Raw genomic sequence first — 24,253 nt, forward strand, 5'->3', positions numbered from 1 at the left:
ATTGTTCTGATTAGGTTTACTAGGGCTAACACTTTATCAAAACAGGGAGTTACAGAAAAATTGTCCAAACAGCTTTGTCAGAGACACACTCCTCTTTAAATATTCCTGTATAGTGAGAAGACAAGCACAGAAACTGAGAGGAAGCAAAGAGCTAAATGGTATGATTTTAGCTAAATTCAAAAAAGTATACTTCAAAACCACTGGTCCACTAATAATGATGAATAAGGTTAATATTGTTAGGTGAACCCACTCCCAAATGAATTCATAACGATTAGTTAAGGAGTCTCAAGTTTTATTACAAAAATGAAGATGATCAGTTTGATCAAAATGAAAGCTTGCTCACAAGTTTTACATGAATATTCTAAATACAAAGTCTCCTGAAACAACATACTTTTGATATGATTTTCATTTTTTAAAAGGGATGCAAACATTTCCATTTTTTCATTTATAGTCTCTATCCCAAGACATAGTATTTAATAGTGTATCTTTTCTGCAGTTAAATCCAAATTCACAAGGATAACTGAAACAGATAAAACCTTGTCATTAAAGGTTAAAAATCCTTTTTTTTTTTTTTTTTTTTTACAGAGGAGGTAAATCCTTAATAACCAGCCCTTATAGTATTTTCAGAATCTTGTACTACACTGACATGATTTCCAGTCAGTTTTTTTCCTACCCCTTAAGGCTACAAAACTGTTGCAAATCCATTGCAAAAGAATTCTAGACCACTTAATGCAAAAAAAATCAAAAAAATAGTTCTCCAATAAAAAGTAAATTTTATAAATGGTAGGAAATAGTATCTGTGGTAAGCCCATAAGTGACATTTTCCCCTATTACTAAACAAATCATGTTACACAGAAAACAGGAAGACAAGTTATCAAATACAACAAGCTTATGCTATGTTTACATCCCTCATTAAAAAAAAAATTTCATACTTTTCATACATTCCGTCTGATATATTTTCCCATCAGGTTGGAGGGGGAGGGTAATACTGTCCATAATTCCAAGGATTCTGATAATTGTACTGAAAGAAAAAAGCACACATTAGCATGTTAGAACTGGCTGAGTTCCACTTATGAAAGTACAGTTAAGAAACCAGGCATGTGTTTACTGCTAAAATTCTAAGACTTAACAACTGCTTCTATTCCAGACTGCATTTTGTGGTTATTTAAAAAAAAAAGACTATCCTAATTTATGCTTTTCTAATAACATTTACAAACAAAAAATTAAGCGAACTCACTTGATACCAGGCACTATAATTATATGCAGCTTGATTTGCCTGTAAATCACCATCAATCATCTGTGTAGACGATGAAGTTGTATCTTCTGTGTGAGCTTTCTTTTCCTCTGGTTCTTCTGATCTAAATATAAGGAAAAGCAAACTTTCAAAACTCCCACAGATAAGTATTTTTATTTTTTATTTTTTTTTTTTTCAGATAAGTACTTTTAAAACAAACAGATGAATGTGTACATTTGTACATGTATACATTTTAGTAAAGTTCTGAACTTATTCAGTTTTGTAAAATTTTTTCAAATCATGAATATAAAGTATCTAAATCACCACAATTTGAAGGTAACATTTAAAAATATATATCTTTAGGGGCACGCCTAGGTGGTCCAGTCAGTTAAGCATCCCCGACTTCGGCTCAGGTCATGATTTCACAGTTCCTGGGTTTGAGCCCTAAGGTGGGCTCTGTGCTGACAGCTCAGAGCCTGGAGCCTGCTTCAGATTATATGTCTCCCTCTCTCTGCCCCTCCCCCGCTCGTGTGTGTGTGTGCGCACACACGCGCGCTCTCAAAAATAAACATTGTTGAAAAAATTTTAATATTTGTCTTTAAAGGCATTTCCACAATGAGATTTTTAAAGCATCATGAATCATTCTTAGCAAGAAGTTACATACCCATTTTCTGCTTTCCTTTTTAAAGAATCTTGTTCTTTTAGGAGTGTTTGATGTTCATCATAAGCATTCAGAAGCCTGAGAGGGAAGGGGGAAAAAAAAATCCTCTGGAATATACAAAAGCCAAACTGCTAAAGTTGTAAAGTTTTGGACTTCTTTCTCCTTGGTAAAGAAATATGTTGCAATGAACATACACTGATTTTTTTTTTTTTAATTAATGAACCAGGAGAAACAGCAAGCAAACCTCCTCTCAGCACCTTTTCCAATTTATTTCCTCTTGGAAAACCACTGCTCTGCACTCCTTCTCAGTCCATGTGATTCAAATGGGGCTTTAGGGATTCAGAATTGGCCAACCACAGCACTATATACCCCTTACCAATAACTGGTTTAGAGTGAGCATTTGACCCAAACCAAGACGTTTAAGAAGTCCCAGGATTTCTGAGCTACTAGAAAAGTGCCTGTTCTCTTCAGTTGAATGAAGCTGATGGGATATTGGTCAATAGCTACCTTTATCATTTTTAACATATGGGGAGAACCTGCCTAAGAAACTGTACAACTAAGACAGTGACCTTGAGGATGTGTATTTGTCCAGTGCAAAGAAGTACTGAGACCATTCTGTAATTTCTAGATTTTTGAAATCTAATTTAACAATGCTTAAAGGCATTTGACACTAGTTAGGATCAAATGTATTTAAACTTTAGCTAAGTGGTAAACTGAATTAGAACTAATATAAAAGTACAATATAATTTTTATCACTGATTAAAAAAATCATTTTTAAATAAATTTGACATGGTATGTGTATTTTGGAACTCAGAACTAGAAAAACAGTGTCACTTCAAGCCAAACTAACAGTAAATTCCTAAAGATTCTATTTTCCTTTTACCATTTCTGAAATATTTTTTTAAAGACAAAGATGGCAGCCTTTTTAAAAGTAATCATTAACCCTAACACAGATAATTAACATTTCTGTAGAAATGACCTTGATACTTTACATACATGCATATACAACATCCCTGGGCAGCCTGCAGAAATCACTGAATTCTCCTGAAACCAATACTGCACTGTATATTGGCTAACTAAAATTAAAAAAAAAAATAATCAGTTCTTACCAATACATTTTACTGCTACCTAAATTCCTAAGTTTCTGACTCCTAAGCTCATTTATTTTTCAGTCACACTCTTTTTAAATTTCAAAGACAACAATATTAGACCTGATATCCAGACCCTCTATAACGATACTTGAAAGGGCCTGTTATCTTTGTGTTAAGCCTCAGATTTGTCCACATTACTGCCAATTTCAAATATATCATTTAAAGAGCTTCCTATTGTCAATCTTGACACTGCATGTGCTCTGAACCAAACACAGCATAATCAATATCATACCTTCTACTTCAAAAACCCTCCAATCAAGCAGATGCTACTTTTACATAAACTTTAACTTTCTTCCACCATTTTATCCTCTCCTTATCAGAATCCCATAGCTAAATGAAGCCCCATCTCCTCTGTGAAGGATGACAAATCCATTCTGATCCACAGAAAGCACAGCCTTCTTAACAGTTTTGTGCCACCTCATATACTTACCTATTTCCTCTGATCATACCATCCAACTAGAAGCTAGAAGCTAGACTAGAAGCTAGAATTACATAATCCGATTTCTTTTGTGCACTTTCTTCAGTGCAAAACAAAAGACACTAAATATACAGCACAGGTGGCTAGCATCACAGACTCTGAATCAAGTTCTAATCCCAGCTGACAATGTAATAATAGCTAACTGACCTTGGAAAAACTTCCTAATCTCTTTAAGCCTCTTCTATTAAAAGAACAAGAGTACCAAAAAAAAAAAAAAAAAAGAACAGTACCTACACCCTCATTAGACTGTTAGGTATTTTACAATACCTAATTCATAGAAAACATTTACTATGTCAAGCACATATATACAAGTGCATTAAAATTTAACTTATGTTAAATGTTTTTTTAGTTTAAAATTTTACTCAACCATCAAAAATGTATACACACATAGAGACAAATCACTCATTTTATCAACAACTGTTACAATGGAAATCACTCAATTAGGGTAATAGAGAAGGGACATGCCTCATAAGAACTGTGATAGTTCCTACTACAATCAGTTAAGAATGGAACAGCAGCAATGCTCTAATCAATACTTCTACTCTTCTATTTTGCAAATATAAATCGCAAACTTGTCCTTTTACCAAATTCCCTAGAGAAAAACCCTTCCACCACTCTCAACTTTCAGCTTCTTACAATGCATGAAATGAGGCCATTAGGCATGATCTGTGCAACCAAACTGCTTCTTCCACTCAGATATAAAATGGCATCCCTATTCCAGATTAACTATATCCACCTTTCATGGCCTATTGTATTGTTTCTGTGTTTCAGGGTTCAAGCCTTGACCTATTTCCTTTTTCATAGGATTGCTGTTTCTTGCCTTCTCTCATTATTTACATTATAATGCCAAAATTTTGAAAACAATCTGAAGACAAACCATATATCCCATTAAACACATATACATTTGCAAAACTGAATTTATCCCCCCATATATATGAGGAGAAAGAAATATGTTAACTTCTAATCATGAAACTCCCATCCAAAATATCAATGCTCATTTATTATTCAAATAGATAATATATAATTAAGATCTTACTTATTAACATCTGAACCAAAATCTTCAAGAAACTCCACTTTTCTCTGAGAAAATGTAATTCTCATTTTAATAGGTAATGAACCATGTATAGCTTTGTCAAAACAATTTAGGATATTTTCTTCATTTTGTTTGAGGTCACCACTATATTCCATTTCAAGTAAATTGAGGTATAACTTTGTATTCTCCTGTGTAAAAAGCAGTATCAATTAATAATATTTCTAAAATGTTTTCATTAGAACAGATATTTAAAATGCCTTAATTTTGATGTCTAAATTTTAAAAATATTGGAAGTCATTAAAATGTAACTCCTGTTAAATGTTTTGAGCATACACAAAACAGGTGAAAAAACGAATTAGCACACTGATAAGTAATGACATCATTCTGGTATCTTCCCAACTATTCGTATTGTTAAATGACACTACGTTAAAACCTTATATCCTATCTTGGGTTTAATGTGGCTTGACCCACCATGACAAATCTAAAACATTAAAAAATGGTTTCCACAGTTCCACAGATCTGTCATTAGTTAAAAATCTAAAAAGTAAGAAATTTCCCATATAGTGCCTTTTGCCAACTGATAAGTAAAACAAAATACTTTAAAAAAATAATAATCTCGGGACACCTGGGTGGCTCAGTGGGTTAAGTGTCCGACTTCGGCTCAGGTCATGATCTCACGGTTCGTGGTTTCAAGCCCCGCATAGGGCTCTGTCCTGACAGCCAGCTCAGAGCCTATAGCCTGTTTCAGATTCTTTATCTCCCTCTCTCTTTGACCTCCCCCTGTTCATGCTATCTCTCTCTCTCACAGAAATAAAAAAACTTAAAAAAAAAAAAAAAAAAAAAAAGAATCTCACTGTTATAGTGGCTAAAACATAGACATCTGCCATGCTTTTGTTTATAAGGTATTCTCCCAGGTCCTCTACTTAAAACCATCAGTAAATTTCCTGTTAAATTTCTAAATGTGAAGGAAATACAAAGTGTCACAATTTCTACAACACCTTTTAACCCAATAATCTTAATTTTCTCAGTCTTTTAATATATAAATATTTGAAAAACTTAAGAATGGCAACATCAGTTTAGAGGGACTGTTGTCTTCATTTAGTAATAAAATTCATTACTGTAATACAGACCAAATCTTTCATCATTGTTGCCAAAATGAGAAAAAAAAATGACCATTAATTCTTTTTTATGGAAGATATTCTAAAATACAAATACAAATACATACTTTGTCTCTTTCGATTGCTTCCAAAAGCACTTTTCTTGATTTTGGGAGGTTTTTTTGTATTTTGAAAAGATGTCGGGCTAGTTTGATAGCATAAAACGATGATTCATTATTTGATTTAGCATTCTTAATGGCATCCTGAAGCAAATGTTCAGCTTCTTCCATATTTCCATGCCGTCGTTCTAAACTTACTCTTCTCAATCGAACCATTGCCAATCCTAGAACACATTCTTCAAATGTTCTCAAGATATTCCTGGCTTCATTAATATTACCTAGAAATGTAAATTAAGTATTTATGCTTTTATTTAAACTCCTGAAATATCCTTTATGCCAGATATTGGCAAATAACAGTCCACCGGCTTAATCTAGCCCTCTGCCTGGTTGCTTTTTGTTTTTTTAATTGAAAACAACCAAGCTCATTTGTTTATCTATGGCCTACAGATGCTTTTGGGCTACAATGGCACAGTTCTCGGGAAAGAGGCCATATGGCCTTCAAAGCCTAAAATATTCACTATCTGGCCTTTTACAGAAAAAAAGTTTACCTCCTAAGGAAGAAAAACAAAAAAAACGAGACTGACCTCTACACCGTCACTCAAGACTCAATTCCTAGAACTTTATCTGAAGTGAACTTAAAATCCCCAAAATATCAACTGAATTTCCTCATTCTTACCCTGCTGTTCCTCAAAAGCTGCCCAAAGCATATGCACCATGGGTTTCTTTGGGAGATGAATAGTGCAAGCTCTGCTGAAGACATGCCTCACTCCTTCAATGCTATGGTTTTCCATGTACTTGGCATACTACGTACAGAAACAGAGGAAACACTGAATAGTTTACAGTTGAACGAGCCATTAAATATGTGACAGAACGATAAAATTCTATTTTTAAACCCATTCAGCACCTTTATTGAACCACTAGACTAGTTTCTGTAAGGAAGGACGAAGAGAGGCAACGAGGTTGGCATATGCAGCAGTCAAATCTGGTTGCAAGCAGACCATCTCCTAATGCAACAGATATAGTTATATGAACAACATTCAACAGAAGTACAAAAAAGGTTAGTCACTAGATCAATGTTTATAATATGTTCAAGTTTCAGAGTATATAATTTTCTTACCTTAATCCAAAACTCCTCATAGAGGGCACATGATATGACACATCTTTCAAAGAGAACCACAACTCGTTCATGAGTCCCATTTTCAATTTCAAATTCTAAGTATTCTTTCCAGTTTTTTAGTTGTGCCTTTTCCAGTGGTTTCACATGAAAATAAGGTCTTTTAATCTGTAACAAAAGTATGACAGGAAAAAAAAAAAGTAGGACACTGCAACGAATGTAAACCAATACCAACACCAGAAAATGCAGGACTATAGTAACAATACAAAGTATCTAAATTACATAATTAATGATGGTGAACCAAGAAAATTTTCATCACCATATTTCATGATAAAAAAAACTTAATTAAAACCTCAAATTTCTTAGGCTTTACAACTGAAGAAACAAAATGTATTTTCCATTTATTTAGTCATTTTAATAGCACTACATAATTTTTTTATTTTCAGGAAATTTATTTCTTTACTGAGTACTTTAAAATTTAACAATTATACTACATAACAGAAAGCAGATCAGTAGTTGCCTGGGGCTAGGAGTGGGGTTACTGAATGAAAAGGGGCCAAGGAAACTTTCTGGGATAACAGACTAGTTCTGTGTCCTAAATGCTGTGGTGTACCATAATGTGCATACACACGTCAAAACTGAATTTACTAGCCAGTCACAAAAAACCACATTCTACTCCTATGAAAGGCCAGAGTAGGGATATCTATAAAAACATCAGAGATCAGCGGTACTTTAGGGCTGGAGCAGGCAGGGGAGGGAGTAGAAGGGTGACAGCTAAAAGGTAAGGGATTTTTTTTTTAATGCCTACGTGCACACGAGCAGGAGAGGGACAGAGAGAGGAAAAGAGAATCCCAAGCAGGCTCCATGCTGTCAGCACAGAACTCGACGTGGTGCTCTATCTCACAAACCATAAATCATGACCTCAGTCAAAATCAAGACTTGAATGCTTAACTGACTGAGTGACCCAGGCACCCCAAGGATCAGGAATTCTTTGTGAAATTATGAAAATGTCTGAAATGCACTATGGTGATTGCTGCATGTATCTGTGAATACAGTAAGAACTACTGAATTATAAATAGCTAAACTTTATGGCAAGTGAATTATATCTCAATAAAGCTATTTAAAAAAACAAAAGAATTAGAATCTGTGGCAGAAAACCTTCATTTTACTACACACCTAAAATGGGTGTGTTTTGTTTTACATAAAGTATGAACGCAATTAAATCTGATTTTAAAAACAGAACTGTAAATAAACTGTTCACATTACACGTATCTTGCAAATCAAATAAATCCGAATTCATTCTGTAAGATTCTAAAATTAATAATGAAAAACTGATAATGTTAGAGATAAGGGGGATGAATATCTTATTAAATAAACAGAAAATAATAAAGACATTACTCAAAACGGAAAGAAAAATACATTATTTCTATCTTTATATTTTGAAACCTATTAAAAAAAAACACTTACACCTTCTTCAAATGTCCACCTTTTACTAACTTCATGCTCATTATAATTAAACATTTCCTGATGAATTTCAATGATTCTATGTCTCATGTTTTCTATTTCCGTAATTAGCTTGGGAAGAAAAAGAAAGAATTTAAATCACACAAGTTACATACTGAAATTTTTTAATATTACTGCTTACATTTAAGTATTATCCACACCTACTTTAATCTTACAATTGTGGTAAGTTTTAAACTGTTATCATGATGTACAAAGTACAATTAACAATACTAAAATTTATAACAAAATCTCCTTTAAAAACCCCATTTCTCTTGTATGTATGCATGTGCATATTTAAAAGGGGCTAGTAGATCACAATGCAGGCAAAATGCTCCTTCTAAGTGATTTCCAAGTGTCTCATAGTAAAATAGATTCTCTGCATTAAATCTGTATTTAAACTACACCAGAGCTAAAGAATTCCCACTTGCCTCACTCAGAAATTAATTTTATATAAGCTACAAGTCATACAACACATGCAGTCAAGGGATGTAGTGTAGTTTCTCATGCGTTATAGGTTTTTTCCCCCTAAGTTTAGTTAGTTACCTTTGCTGGATCTGTTATGTCTTCAATACCCGATGGTAGATCATCACCAGGAGGACCATCATCACCACTATGTCCATTTACAGAAGCTAATTCCCTTCGCAGCTGAATAAACTGTTCACCAGTTAACAGATCTCTAGGCAAGTTATTCTGTACATGTTCTTTAAATCTAAAAGAAGCCAATGAAAATACATGCTCTATATATGAAGCATAATTTTAGATCCCACATTCAATTACTACTACACAGTACTCTTTCAAAAAAAATTCTTATTTAAAACACCAAACCCTGTCTCTCTTTGTCTATAGTAAAAACCTACCACTTGATTAAACAGTCTACAGACAACTTTATTTTCTTCATGCCTTGGCAATGGAATGGAAAAGGCATGGAGAGGCATAAATCCATTCCTAGTTCTGTCCATTATTAGTTATTTGACTTAAGGGAAGTTTTTCCCTTCTTTATGTCTTGGCTTTCTCACCTGTAAAATGGCACAATGCTATTTTGCAAAATTACTTTAAAATGAAATATAGTACACCGGGTGTTATATGGAAACCAACTTGACAATAAACTATCTGTAAAATAAAATAAAATAATAAATTAAAATATAAAATAAAATGAAATATAGTAATCCCTATTTAAATTATAAATGATCATTTGTAAATGATCAATAAACATTTTTTAGCTCCTTCCCACATCTCAATTGCTCCTGAATCTGTGTGCCAAAAACTCCAATGAAATTGCCCTAATTAAAGTCACCAAGTGCCTCTTACATGCAAAAGTAAATAGACACTTGTTTCATATTACAGCCTCTATCCTAATCATATCTCACTAAGTAAGCCCTTAAACCACACTTTCCTTTTAGAACCTTCTTTGCCCTTGACTCAGAGTTACCACGTTCTTGATCTTCTTCCAACTCTCTGACTGATCCTTGATCTCCTTTAAGGGTTGCCCCTTCCTATCAGTCCCTAAATGTTAGGATTGCCAAGGAGTCCATCTGACATGTTGTTCTCATCTATTTTCATTTAATTCATGGCCAAATCCTTTTAATACAGAAATAATAAGCATACTATGAGGACTCTAAAAACTATAACTCAAGCCCATACTATTCTCAATTTTAGATTAATCTATCCAATTGCCAAAACTCTGCACAAAGAAATAGGTTAATTTTAAGCAAAGAGGGTTTTTGAAAGAAAGTCATTTCATTGTATGCACACATCCTAGTTTACATATATATGCAAATTTTAATCAGAAACACCAAGGTGGAGACCTAAAATAGCTACACTATCTAAACTTGGAAACTTATGTACAACATCTTGAACTAATTGGGTCATTTCATCCACAAATCAACACCCTGAGCATTTCTAATCTTGATTAATGGTACTACCAACCACTCAGTTTCTACAGTGCTTCTACTTTGCTTATCACTTACATTTCACTAGGTACCGGGTCCTATTGATTTTACCTTCTAAATATGTCTTCATGTCCTTCTCATTTTCACCTGGATAAATATAAACTGGTCTTCCAGCCTCTAGTCTCACTATTCCCATCTCAACCCCATTACTGCTAACAAAAATATTAAAAAGTAAACATGAAAAACAAAATAGTAAACATGATGATATCCCCCTCCTGTCAAAATAAGTTCAGTACATTTACACTGCATTCAGGCTAAAATCCAATCTCCTTAAGTCTTTATTCTGATCCAGATCAACCTCTTCAATCTAATTATTAGACATAGTTGTATAATTTACCTTATGCTCCAATCTTATGGACATTTTCCCAAGTGTCTTAAGAAGATTTAAACTATTGACACCTGGATTTTTATGGATTTTAAAGCTGTCACTAATGTATATAAGTAACACTGGAAATCAATCAAAATTTTGCATAATCAATGGATACAGAGGCTTAACTTGGATCCATTTCACCACTGGGAGAGAAAAAATAGACTTCCTTATTAAAAAAAATTTTTTTAATGAAGTAACTCAAAAGTATAGTAAGAAAATGAGAGCAGATTTAATATTCATATAAATATTAAAACTCAAGATTGGGGGCGCCTGACTAGCTCAGTCAGTTAAGCATCCAACTTCAGCTCAGGTCATGATCTCGCAGTTCGTAAGTTCAAGCCCCACGTCAGGCTCTGTGCTGACAGTTCAGATTCTGGAGCTTGCTTTGGATTCTCTGTCTCCCTCTCTCTCTGCCCTTCCCCTGCCCGTACTCTCTCTCTCTCTCTCAAAAACAAATAAACATTAAAAATAAAATAAAACTCAATTGCTAGGATACAAATAAAGTACAACTTATACAATTTAAAGTAAAACTGATAACTACTTACAGAGCACAAATTTAAAGTAACTGCTATGTTATATAAGAAATTCTTTCAAATAGTGATAAAATATGAATACTAAGCAGTAATTTTTCATCAGCCTTTTCTACTCAAAGCTAATTTATTCAATAAAGAATGGCTGAATATCTAATATACTGAGTCCTATTTCTAAGTATTAAGGAAAAAAAGAATTATTAAGTCTCAGAAACTGATCAATGTGCAAGAGCTATATACAAGAGACATGAATTCAAAGTGATGTTATTAGTGTTAAGACAAATGTAAATACATGGGCAGAGTCCTGGCACAAATGACAGAACAAATACCTTCTATTTTGCTAAACTAGGAAGTTTTACACAGACAAACATTAAGCTATCTGGCTTTGAGTAACATGAGTAACTAGAAAAGGTATTACAGCTATAGACGTAAAAAAACAATACTGCCCTTTGGGAAATTGTCAGTATTTAGATATTATGTCTGGAGCTTAGGAACTACAAGGGACTGGATCTGAGAAGTTAGATCACATCAACAAAGTCCACATGCTAAGAATATTTTAAATTAGATATTTTCTTGGAGATGTCATCTGTTTATATATCCAATATACAAACACACACCACAGAAAATTTCCTATTACAGCACTTAGAACACTTTTTAAAAAAAGATATGCTTTCTCCTCTACACTTTTGACCAGCTTGAGGGACAACACTATTCACACATAACTTCTTTGAGCCTTTAATTCTACAACTTAAATGGTACATAATCTTTAACACAGCTAGTGCTAAATAAACAACTAAGTAGGAGGAATGTATTAGGCAAAAGAATGCACTTCACTAGTTCTCAAAGCAGTTAGTCATGTCATAAGATTTACTCACACAAATACAACTTGTGAGTTTGCTATATACACTGATAAGGAAAGTGTCAAAATATTAAAAGAAAAAGAGCATATTAAAGAGCAGTATGTGTAATGCAATCCACTAATGTCTATTATAAGCATCTATACATTTAAAAATCCCAGTGGGATATTTATTTAACTAAAAAAAAAAAAGATGTGGAGTAAACTATACCAAGAACTTTGGAGCCACACAGTCTAGGTTCCAATGAGCTTCCAACCACTAATTAACTCTGACCTCATGCAAGTATTTTTAGTCTTTCTGTGCCTCTACTTCCAAAAATGGGGATAATAACAGTACCTATTATGTCACTGGTTTAATATGAGGTTTAAATTAACTACACAGGACTCAGAACAGAATCTCACATATGGCAAATGCTATTTAACAAATGTTTCCTAATGTATTTTAATCTTTCTTACAAACAATAAAGTTCTTATTGTCACAGACTTTATACTGTAGATCCCAGAAGAACTAGCTTATGAAAAGACACCCTCTTTGTCTCATAAGGATTTTTAAAATCTTTGTACTCATTCATTCAAACAACTATTCACCAAGCATTTCTGTATGTCAAGTCTTGTATTAATGTCTTTTAGCAAGTGTCATTATACCCTAGAAACCTGTGCATCTCCTCTACTCCATAAAAAAAACAAAGACAGTTTATTCAGATCTACACCATTCCTATTCCTAACCTGGATTGGCATTTACTTCTGTTTTTAGCAATTTGGTGCACAGTACTTTTCAGATGCTTCATAAAGTCTACTTTTCCAGTAAAGAAAAATTTAGAAAATCACTTAAAAAGTACCTAATTTACAGGCTTTAATACAATACTACTTATAAAACTTATAACAAAAATATAGAAAATATAGCTAAAAAAGCAAATATTTATCAACATAGTAAATACTTACAATACATACTTTCTTGTTCAGAAAGACTTTGAGTCCATATCAGTGGGACACTTTGAGTACATCAGCAAACAGAATGTGGAAATCATATCACACAGAATTAGTTGCTTTAACAGTACTCATAAAAATGAAATACCAGTCATGACATATTCATAGTGGAAAACTTAAATAAAATTCTTTTTGATTAAACATGAAAATATTTTTTTTTCTAAATTTTTTTTTTAATGTTTTATTTATTTCTAGGAGAGAGAGAGACAGCGTGAGCAGGGGAGGGTCAGAGAGAGAGGGAGTCACGGACTGAAACAGGCTCCAGGCTCTGAGCTGGCAGTCAGCACAGAGCCCGACGCGGGGCTCGAACCCACGAACCACGAGATCATGACCTAAGTGAAAGTCGGACGCTTAACCGACTAAGCCATCCAGGCGCCCCTAAACATGAAAATATTTAGACTTACAACATAAAATAGATCTTTCACAGTTTTGGATATAAGGTATTATATGAATCACAAAAGTGTACCGTTAGTATATCATTTGTTTTTTGTTGTTTTTTTTTTTAAATTTAAGTAATCTCTACACTCAATGTGGGGCTCAAACTTAAAACCCTGAGATCAAGACTCATATGCTCCACTGACTGAGCCAGCCAAGGCATCCTAAGTAAATCATTAAGTTTTAAATAAGTGTCTTTATGTGCCATGTACTCAGTTAATTTAGTACCACAAAAAATAAACTTTGATTTTATTCTCTCATTCCTTCACCACTCTGAAGTATCTTAGGATTCCCATTGTTCCTCATCTATAAAAGGGGTATAAAGACACTTCTGTTTAAAAACAGTAAAATTCCTAAACATTTCATAAGGGATATGGAAAAATATCAAAATTTAAAAGTGTGTCAATTGTGATTAGCAACCAAGAAACTTTATTCCTGTTTGTCTCTAAAAGAATCTTACATGACATTTCAAGAGAATTATAATCCTCAATATTAAGAATCACCTGATTAATCATAATATATTAAATGATCGGATTTTTCCACCCACCTTTGAAAATGGTGACTATACAGCTGTGTTGGAATACCAAGAATACGATCATATATAGCTGTAACTTCTCTCAGGTTTCCTTGTTCATTTTCCCAGTTTATATACATTTCCCATAGTCTGTCAGATCGGAAATCTGTTCCTGCAGCTAGAACAGCATGCTCGAAAGTTCTGAAAAATTAAATTACCTCTAAGTTATCTTTCCAAGATAAAATAATTTAAAATATTATTTCTACACCTTGCAATATACACAAATATCAAATCATTAAGCTGTACACCTAAAACTAATGTCAATTATACTTCAATTTAAAAAACATTTTTTAATTAAAATAAATAAAATACTATTTCTAAATTTCAGAAGTTCATGCTAAGTTCAAAATTACATCCAACTGTTTCTCACACAAGTAGGCAGTAAAAACCAGAAGGAATTACAGAAAATATACAATAACTACTTATTAAAAAGAGTAAGGGAACAGAAACATATATACATATATGTATGTTTATAGAATTTTCTTATACAGAATTATAATGCAAAACATACACACTGCAAACATATAGAGTGTCAATGTAGATACTTAAATATTTGTGAAACTTGCAATGTTGAATAGATACATTTCAGAGACTAATTTTATCTCAATTTAAGGAATAATTTTCTGGAAAAATAACTCTCCAAGAGGGGACCCAGCTGCCTTGTAAGGTAATGAGAAGTACACATATTTTAAAACTTTCAAAAGTCTCTCCTGCTAAGTCTCCAGCTAACTAAAAAATAAAAAAATAATTAAAAAAAAAAAAAACACTATGTGTTTTTAAACTACCTAACTCATTTCAAAGAGTTTTTTGTAAGCAATTTTAATCACTGGATTTGATATCCCAATGGGATAAAACTTTTAGACACACATTTTCAAAAGAGGAATCTTACAATGATGAGACTTTTAACATTATAAAACTACCCTGCCTAAATTAATCTACAACTTTAATACAATCCCAATCAAAGCTCTAACAAATTTTGAGTGGGTAAGGTAAAACAAATTCTAACACTGAACTAATATACAAAAAGGACAATGCAGTAGCATTTTCCTCATAGATATCAAAGGACATTAGGAAGCTATAATAATTAAAAGTATGGCACTAGCCAAGTAACTGAAAAATGGATTACAAAAGTTTCAAGAAAACAAAACAGATCAGTGTACATGTGAGAGATTAGTATATGATAAGGAAAGTTATTTAAAATCAATGCAAAAACCTGACAAAATAAAAGGTTAATCTGTGTCTTAAAAAAAGACAGATTTAAATGCTAGATGAATAAATGATAACAAAAAACTATTAAGAAATTAGAAGAAAACACTGGATTTATATATTCTTGGTAAGAGAGGCACAAACCTCAGACACAAATAAAAGATTAAAGACTAAACCACGTTAACAAAACAATGATAAAAAGACATGATAAAGAAACATCGTAAACAAAGTTTAAAAAATGTGCTATGTACTAAAACTGGAAGAAATGTTAACATAAGTATAAAGGATTAAGAGTGTGTATGTGTATGTGCACGTTGGTTTATGTTTGTGTCTGAGTTTTTTATTTATTTATTTTTTAAATGTTTTATTTATTTCTAGGAGAGAGAGAGAGAGAGACAGCGTGAGCAGGGGAGGGTCAGAGAGAGAGGGAGTCACAGACTGAAACAGACTCCAGGCTCTGAGCTGGCAGTCAGCACAGAGCCCGATGCGGGGCTCGAACCCAGAACCGCGAGATCATGACCTAAGCGAAAGTCGGACGCTTAACCGACTAAGCCACCCAGACGCCCCAAACTGAGTTTTTTAAAAAAGTAAAATACATGTTACTACTCCTGCAGAATCCCAAAATGATTCAGGAAATTAACACACCAGACATTAAGAATCCTTGTGGGGCGAAGAGCAAAAATAATATAACAACAGGGAAGGAGGACAAAACATAAGAGCTTCTTAAACATGAACAACAAACAGAGGGTTACTGGAGAGGTTGTGGGAGGGGTGATGGGCTGAACAGGTAAGGGGCATTAAGGAATCGCCTCCTGAAATCACTGTTGCACTACATGCTAACTTGGATGTAAATTTAAAACAATAAATTAAAAAAAAAAAAACATGGGGCAAGTTGGGAGAGGAAGTATGACAAGAAGGTCATGACTAAAGACAGGATGTTTACAAGAAGGTTTGTTTAATGAATGGTGAGAGACCTTAAACCCCCTTTTCTGCCCACCTACAGGATTTCAGGAGCTAGGTATACATTTCCCAAGCAGATCAGATGATCCTTCAATGAGAAACCGCCTGGTACAGGAGTAAGATATAAGAATACCAACACTGGGATTCCCCCAACAAAAACCTGAGTGGCCACTTGATCACCCTACTGTGAAGCTCGCCAGGCCAGCTAATAGCCCACAAATAAGACACACAAGAGCTTACATTCCACTTATTAAAACCATATCTTTAACATGAGCAGAAATCCAGAAATCAGACAAGCAGGGATAAAAACAAATAAAGAGAAACACTTTAGAGGAAACAGAACTGGGAGTGGAGGTAAATTTCAACACTTCTTAATACCTTTTAAAAAATAATAAAAAGATATTAAGACATGTAACAAGAATAGGAGGATACAAGAATAGGAATGATGAGGGACACCTGGGTGGTTCGGTGGGTTAAGCAACTGACTTGATTTTGGCTCAGGTCATGATCTCACAGTTCATGGGATTAAGCCCCACACTGTTAGTATGGTGTCCATTTGAGATTCTCTCTCCCTCTCTCTCTGTACCTTCCCGCTCGCGTATTCACTCTCTCTCTCAAAAAAAAAAAAAAAAAAAGAACAGTGAACAAAAAAGATTCTTGACCATTAAAAAAGTAATGGCAGATATTAAAAATCCAATACAAGGGTCACAGAAATACCTCAAAGAGTCAAATAAAATCTGACATAAAAGAATAAAAAGAAAATTAAATGATTAAAACAGAAGATCCAATGCCCAACAATTAAAAACAAGAAAAACATATAAAGGAACTTATCAACACAAAAATATATAAAATACTTATTATTTTTTTAAGTAAACTGTACTCCCAACGTGTAGCTTGAATTCACAACCCCAAGATCAAGAGTTATAATTTCTATGGACTAAGCTAGCCAGGTACCTTAGTAAGAACATTTCTCAGAACAGAGAGATGTGAGCACCCTAGATTCAAAAGGCCCACTAAATAAAGGACGATGAATCAGAAAAAGAAAACCCACGCCAAAGCATCATTAGAAAACTGCATTTTTGGGCACCTGGGTAGTAGTTCAGTTAATTAAGCATCCAACTCTTGCTTTCAGCTCAGGTCATGGTCTCACAGCTCATGAGATCAAGCTCCATGTCAGGCTCTGTGCTAACAGCAAAGAGCCTGCTTGGATTTCTCTCTCTTCCTCTCTCTCTGCCCTTCCCCTGCTCACACTTTCTAAATAAATAAATAAAGAGATAGATAAATACCTAGTCTTTAAAAAAAAGAAAATTGCGTTTTTATCAAATATAAAGAAATCATTTTATAAGCTTCCATGAGGAAAAACAAGTCATATAAAGAGAATCCAGAAGAGCATTACACTTCAGAATAACACCAGAAGCTACAGGAGAATACACAGATGCCTTCAAAGCCCTAAGGAAAAATTACTTCCAACTTAAAATTGCATACTGGACCACTGGACCATCAACTGGGTTTTTCAGGCATACAAAAAATTGTTTTTCATCCCAAGCATCCTTTATATAGAAGTTACAGGGTGCACTCCTCCAAGAAAAAGTAGGATCTAATAAACTCTCAAAAAAAGAAGAGTTTGAAACCCAGGAAAGACATAAAGACATCTAGAATTATGAGGAGTAAATTCCAAAATAACTGCTGTACAACAGAAACAGACACCAATCCGGACTACAGAAGAGAAGGTTCCAAGAAGGATACCCCCCAAGAGGAAGGGTAAAAAATGGAATTTACAAATTTATGAGTATAATTCTCTTTAACAGTTTTCAGATTAAGTAAAGTAACACTAGATATATACACTTTTTTAGCTTCAAAAAATGACAACGTAGCATTGGTACATTGTGGAAAAGTCTGTATTAGTACTGACTACTGAAAGTAGCTGTTGGGAGGGAGTGAGAAATTTTAAATGTTGAAAGATAACTAAGCAAATGGGAAAAAGGAGGGATAAGAAGGGGTAATTAACTCCAGGAAAAAATAAAAGGCTTTGAAACCTATCAACTTTGGAAAATACTTAAAGGGAAAACAGTATACATTAGCTATAATTCTCCTCTACCAACACAGAATCTGAACATACTGAAGAGAGAGAAAAGAGCAGTAGAGAGCTGCTATTAAAACATGTTGGAAAATGTAAGAAGAAACAGCTAAAATAGTTCAAGAGGGGTGGAGGGACTGCTTTTTGTTACAAGCAGTTTAACATTGACTTTTCAAACTATATGCACACATTCTGATAAAAATGAAAACCAAAAACACATTTAAAAATGCCTGTAATCAGGGTGTCTGGGTGGTTCAGTTGGTTAAGTGTCCGACTTCAGCTCAGGTCATGATCTCACAGTTCGGAAGTTCAAGCCCCGCATTGGGCTCTGTGTTGACGGCTAGCTCAGAGCCTGGAGCCTGCTTCAGATTCTGTGTCTCCCTCTCTCTCTGACCCTCCCCTGCTCACACTGTCTCTCTCTCTCCCTCTCAGAAATAAATTAAACATTTTAAAAAATGCCTATAATCAATAAGAAAAAGACAATCCAAAAGTAAGATGAGCAAATGATTTGAACAATGAGCAAATGGCTTATACGAATACATGAAAAGAACAAACTAGGATGAACAATCTAGAGATGTCCAAACTAAAATAATGAGCTACAGTAGAGGTAAAAAAGGAAGTAGCATGGATGGCTGGGGGAAATAAGACTCCTCTCGTATACTGTGGGGTTTTTTTATTTATTTATTTATTTTTACAAGAGAACAAATCTACACCTTTATTTATTTACTTTTCAGTTAGTTTAAATCCTTGAGGGGTACAGCATCACATGGATTCTATGGCCAATGGCTTTAGCAGGAAGGTTGCTTTGGAATTTTGCACGAACCATGCCACCGTTTCCATGAGCACGAGTTACTTTTCCCCAGATTACTCTGGTTTTATTCGGTTTGCCACCAGGAGTCACTGTGTTGTTCTTTGCTTTGTACACATAAGCACATCTCTTGCCTAGACAGAACTCAGTTTCATCTCGGGCATAAACACCTTCAATTTTAAGAAGAGCTGTGTGCTCCCTCTGGTTCCTGAGACCCCGTTTATAGCCAGCAAAAATGGCTTTGGACCACAACCTTCCAGACATATTTGTCGTTTCAGGAGTCCTGTTCCCAGGAGGCCTCCACGGGTTCAAAGATGGCGGATACTGTGGGAGTTTTAAATTGATACCACTTTTGAAAAAATATTTGATAAAACTTAGCCCTGTATTTTCTTTGACAGAAGTTCCATCTCTAGCATGCTCTACATAATGATTTTGTACAGACATGTTTACTGCAGCACTGATTATTTCCTATAAATAAGGATTTGGTCAAATAAAAGATAGTACCTTTGATACTACAAAATACTTTTACAATGGTTAAAAAATATATAGTAGGGAGAGATTCCAAAACATTCTGTTATGTAAAAAAAAAACAATGTTATATGTACAAAATGCACACATGTATGTACATCTATGTATATACTAAAGAATACATAATTCATAAGCCATGAAAGGAATGGGAGTGGGGACATAAGGAACAGGGGTGTGAAATGAAAGAGGATATTATTATCTGCAATTTTTATAATCATCCATCATGTATCATTTTTTTTAATAGTGAAAAAGAAATACATGTCATTCAGTTTACCATTCCTGAGTAGTTCTATTATCAACATGAGAATACTTATTTCTACTTTGAATACATCTGAATATCAATATTTCCCATACCCTCTTATTGTGCTGTTTGTCTCAGGATCACCAGCGTCCAATGTTTCTTTTAAGAAGTTTATATAATGTATCCATAGGTCAACACTAAGAGGTATTGCCTGAAGCCCCCGCCGATACACCTAAGAAGAAAACAACAAACTGTACTTCAAATATTTAATTATTTCTTAACAGAGAGGCAACACTGTGTTATCCGGTGAACCTTAGAAATACTAATTACTGGAATTTTGTTTAAATAATCTACCATTACCATTTGGGTGGAGGTTGGATAGAACATGGCAATGTTCTGATCCCCACGTGCAGAGTCTTGATCTTCAAAGCGCAGCAGTCCCTGCATTCTGACCGGGTTGTGTGGGCAGGCTTTGGGTTACAGACCATAGGGCACAGACCCATTAGAGCATCAATGACAGCGTCTGACCAAAAATGCAATAAGACGTAGCAAATGTGACTAGCAAACCAACTATATTGTTTGGAAAATGAGAAATAAATGTAAGTGAGAGAAAAGCCCTGCCCTACTTGTTAAGCTGCAGTGTAATACAGAGGCTTGCACTGCAAAGCTTGACAAACTGTAGAGGTTTAACGCACCTGCCAACAAAGAGAGAAAATATTAGCTACAAATGCCACAAGAGTGACAAATGCAAATAAAATACCCTATAAAACTGTTTGACCATAAATCGTAGGTACTGCCAGCCAAAAAAAAAAAAAAAAAAAAAATCTTTGTTTTGTTATTATTTGGCTTACAGTACCTAATGGAGATAATTTTATTCATTAATGTACGCACCTCATCTGATTGTTTAATGTTGTCATGCCGCTTTTCAAGGTCTGCATACTTTTTCCAGTAACCATAGCAATACGGATAGTGTATGAAAAATTTGTCAAACGCTTTCCTGGCAGCCATCAAGTGATTCTGATGAAAATAAAACAAGGTGTTTAAAAATCTTGGAAGTTTCTGTCAGAAAAATATTTATTATTTCTTCCAAATGTAGTATCTCAAAATAAATGATAGGTTTAAAAACCACACACACATCATCTCTTTTCCCTGCATATACAATCTCATCCTTTAAAACAAAAGGAAGTAATTCTGTCAAATAGCAAGATAACTTTTTAGTTCAGTGACTTTACACACACAGTCACACACCAATTTTTACAAATATTACTTTGGCTCTATTATTGATTTTCCATAATGTACAAATGCTATGAAAGTTATTCTCTGAAGCGAAATTGTAAATATCCAATGTTATTCAACTTAATCTGAAAATTATAAAAGCAACTTTAATTATAAAACAATAAAGACTCATTTAGTATTACTTGATTAATCTGTCCCTTCTAGTCCCATTTAAATAGTTACTAACCTCCTGTTCTACATACTGAAGCAAATATACCCAGCCTGTAAAATCCTGAGGATTGTTTTCTACAGTTTTCCAGAATTTCTCATATTCAGGAGGGAAATTTGCTTCCGTTTCTGTCACTGGAAGGTCCACAGCATTTGTTATTTCATTTTCCTCTGTAGATGCATTTACATTAGGAGATCCATCAGGGGACTGTTCCATTTCCGTAACATTCATAATCTCAGTACTGAAATCGGCAGACTGCTCTACCACTACCTCTGAACTGTTGCCCGTGCTGCCATTACTAGAATTTCTGTACTCTTCCATGTGAGAATTTTGCATAGTTGCTTAATTTGTCTTCAGTTAATGATCTGTGGAAACACAAATAAAAAGGGACATCTTCCAAATGTTTACATGGCATCATCAAAATCAGCTTTTAAAAGCCCCAGCTGGCTATTAAAGGAATATATTAATTTCATTCTTGATCTCTCCTATAGGTTATAATTAGGTTTATCAGTTTCTGCATTTAAATTTTTTTATTTAAGTTTATTTATTTATTTTGAGAGACACAGAGACAGCAAGAGTGGAGGAAGGGCAGAGAGATAAGAAGAGAGAGAACCTCAAGTAGACTCCCAACTACCAGTGCAGAACCCAATGTCGGACTTGAACCCACAAAACCATGAGATCATGACCTGAGTCGGACACTTAACCAACTGAGTGACCCAGGAGCCCTATTAGTTTCTGTATTAAAAAAAAATTAACGTTTATCTATTCTTGAGAGAGCAGGCGCGCAGACGAAGGGCAGAGAGAGAAAAGGAGACACAGGATCTGAAGCAGGCTCCAGGCTAGTTTCTATATTATATATGAACTTCTATAACATCTAAATTTCCAGAAAATTTATGATTTTATTGTTGGATGTCTGAGTAAAAATGAAGTAATGATGGATTCAGTTCATTCTTTAGTACTGAGTGCTATGCCTGCTCCCTGAAGAAACAATCATATCTAGAATTCAATGTTTCCTAGCTAGCTAAAAATCAAAAACCCAATGTCTAAATTTATCTTGCTATCAACCCAAAATATCTTTAATACTGTTCTGGAGGATAAAGATAAAATTAACAAAACACATTCTGGTCGTGGATATAAACATTTCAGAGAGAACAGAGAAGTTCATTACTTAGCTGAGGATAAAAGTTTTAGAAAGGAGAGGTTATACTGTTAAAAAAAAATACACACATACACACCCTTATAATAAATTTTAAAACCGCTAGCAACTAGGTTTAACTTTTTAAATTTATTTTGAAAGAGAGAAAGCATGCACATGAGCATCCACAACAGCAGGTGAGGAACACAGTGAGAGGGAGAGAGAATCTCAAGCAGACTTCATGCTGTTAGCACAAAGCCCGACATGGGGATCAATTCCATAAACTCTGAGATCATGAGCTGAGCTGAAAACCAAGAGTCAGATGGTTAACCAGCTGAGCTACTCAGGTACCCCTAGGTTTGATTTTATTATAGAAGAAACAAAATAAGATTTTAAAAAATTAAAGAGTGATTTTTTTTAATGAATAAACTTATTAAATACATCAAAACTATATTTATGCAAGTTTTACAATCTGGATAGCAACTGCATAAAATCTTTTAAATTAAATCATCTCAGAGATGCCTGGATATCTCAGTTGGTCAAGCATCCAACTTTTGATTGCAGCTCAGGTCATGATCTCATGTTCCATGATATCCAGCCCTGCGTGGGTCTCCATGCTGAGAGCACAGAGCCTACTTGGGATTCTCTCTCCCCTATCTGGCTGCACATCCCCTGCTCATGCACCGCCCCCCCCAAATAAACAAACATTTTTAAAATATAATAATCATCTCATTAAGAGCATAAAATAGTAAGAGATTATTCTTTTATCCTATAAAATATAGAGAGTGAGCTTACATGCACAAGCAAGTTGGAGAGGGGCAGAGACAGAATTCCAAAGCAGGCTCCACACACAGCACCTAGCCTGATACAGGGCATCTCATCACCTGAGCCATTATCAACAGTGAGATGCATAACCAACTGAGCCACCCAGGCATCCCTATCCTATAAAATATTAACACAATAGATTTTAGCAGTTGGCTTCATCTCCTTCACTAACAATTTAAACAGAAACTAAAATCATTAAGTCATAAAACATGTCTTTGTATTTAAAGTGAGGGATTATTCTCAAAACTAAACAGACCATAAAACTGATCTACTCTTAAAATATGCTCACAATACACACTTACTATAATGCAAGATGATTAAAAAGATGATCAAGACTTTAAAGACAGTAATTCAAAGAAAGAAATGAAAGTAACAAACATGAAAGCATCGTATCTTTACAAATAAGGATGTAAATAAAAATGAGATGTAAAAATTGGCAACAATTAGATATCTCTCTGGTGGACAGTTAAGCAAAATGCACCAAATGGAAATTGTACATATTTCATGTTATAGAAATAATCACACAAATGCAAAAATCCTCAACAAGATACTTGCAAATCGAATCCAACAGCACATAAAAAGAATTATCCACCAAGATCAAGTGGGATTCATTCCTGGGTTACCGGGCTGGTTCAATATTCGCAAATAAATCAATGTGATTCATCACATCAAAAGAAAAGAAAAACCATACGATCCTGTCAATAGATGCAGGAAAAGCATTTGACAAAATACAGCATCCCTTCTTAATAAAGACCCTAGAGAAAGTCGGGATAGAAGGAACCTACTTAAACATCATCAAAGCCATCTATGAGAAGCCCTCAGCTAACATCATCCTCAACGGGGAAAAACTGAGAGCTTTCCCCCTGAGATCAGGAACACGACAGGGATGTCCACTCTCACCACTGTTGTTTAACATAGTGCTGGAAGTCCTAGCATCA

At 34.3% G+C, this 24,253-nt stretch overlaps 1 protein-coding gene and 1 non-coding gene across 5 annotated transcripts in view; both read right to left on the reverse strand.

Moving 5' to 3' along the window:
* Positions 1 to 275: 275 nt before the first annotated feature.
* The window catches only part of PRPF39 (pre-mRNA processing factor 39), a 44,955-nt gene continuing 20,977 nt past the window's right edge, over positions 276 to 24,253 (reverse strand). The window contains exons 1-14 of one of the 4 annotated variants that reach the window (XM_039257421.1): positions 20,803 to 20,876; positions 20,538 to 20,606; positions 20,272 to 20,434; positions 20,025 to 20,143; positions 14,065 to 14,232; positions 8,934 to 9,099; positions 8,355 to 8,462; positions 6,891 to 7,055; positions 6,450 to 6,576; positions 5,783 to 6,051; positions 4,561 to 4,745; positions 1,899 to 1,973; positions 1,238 to 1,358; positions 276 to 1,021 (exon numbers count right to left, since the gene is read on the reverse strand). In XM_039257421.1, coding sequence (XP_039113352.1) covers positions 965 to 1,021; positions 1,238 to 1,358; positions 1,899 to 1,973; positions 4,561 to 4,745; positions 5,783 to 6,051; positions 6,450 to 6,576; positions 6,891 to 7,055; positions 8,355 to 8,462; positions 8,934 to 9,099; positions 14,065 to 14,232; positions 20,025 to 20,143; positions 20,272 to 20,358 — 1,647 coding nt within the window. In that variant the 5' untranslated portion in view covers positions 20,359 to 20,434; positions 20,538 to 20,606; positions 20,803 to 20,876 and the 3' untranslated portion in view covers positions 276 to 964. Of the gene's footprint in view, positions 1,022 to 1,237; positions 1,359 to 1,898; positions 1,974 to 4,560; positions 4,746 to 5,782; positions 6,052 to 6,449; positions 6,577 to 6,890; positions 7,056 to 8,354; positions 8,463 to 8,933; positions 9,100 to 14,064; positions 14,233 to 20,024; positions 20,144 to 20,271; positions 20,929 to 21,373; positions 21,721 to 24,253 lie in introns of those variants that run through there. The other 3 variants (XM_039257418.1, XM_039257420.1, XM_039257419.1) reach the window with 3 other exon arrangements.
* On the reverse strand, positions 5,621 to 5,710 carry LOC120248962. The gene has a single exon (XR_005532724.1). It is a non-coding gene; the product is annotated as a small nucleolar RNA SNORD127 (small nucleolar RNA).

The sequence above is a fragment of the Hyaena hyaena genome, unplaced genomic scaffold (genome assembly GCF_003009895.1).
Source record: "Hyaena hyaena isolate Hyena2069 unplaced genomic scaffold, ASM300989v1 scaffold_621, whole genome shotgun sequence".
NCBI classification, from domain to species: domain Eukaryota; kingdom Metazoa; phylum Chordata; class Mammalia; order Carnivora; family Hyaenidae; genus Hyaena; species Hyaena hyaena.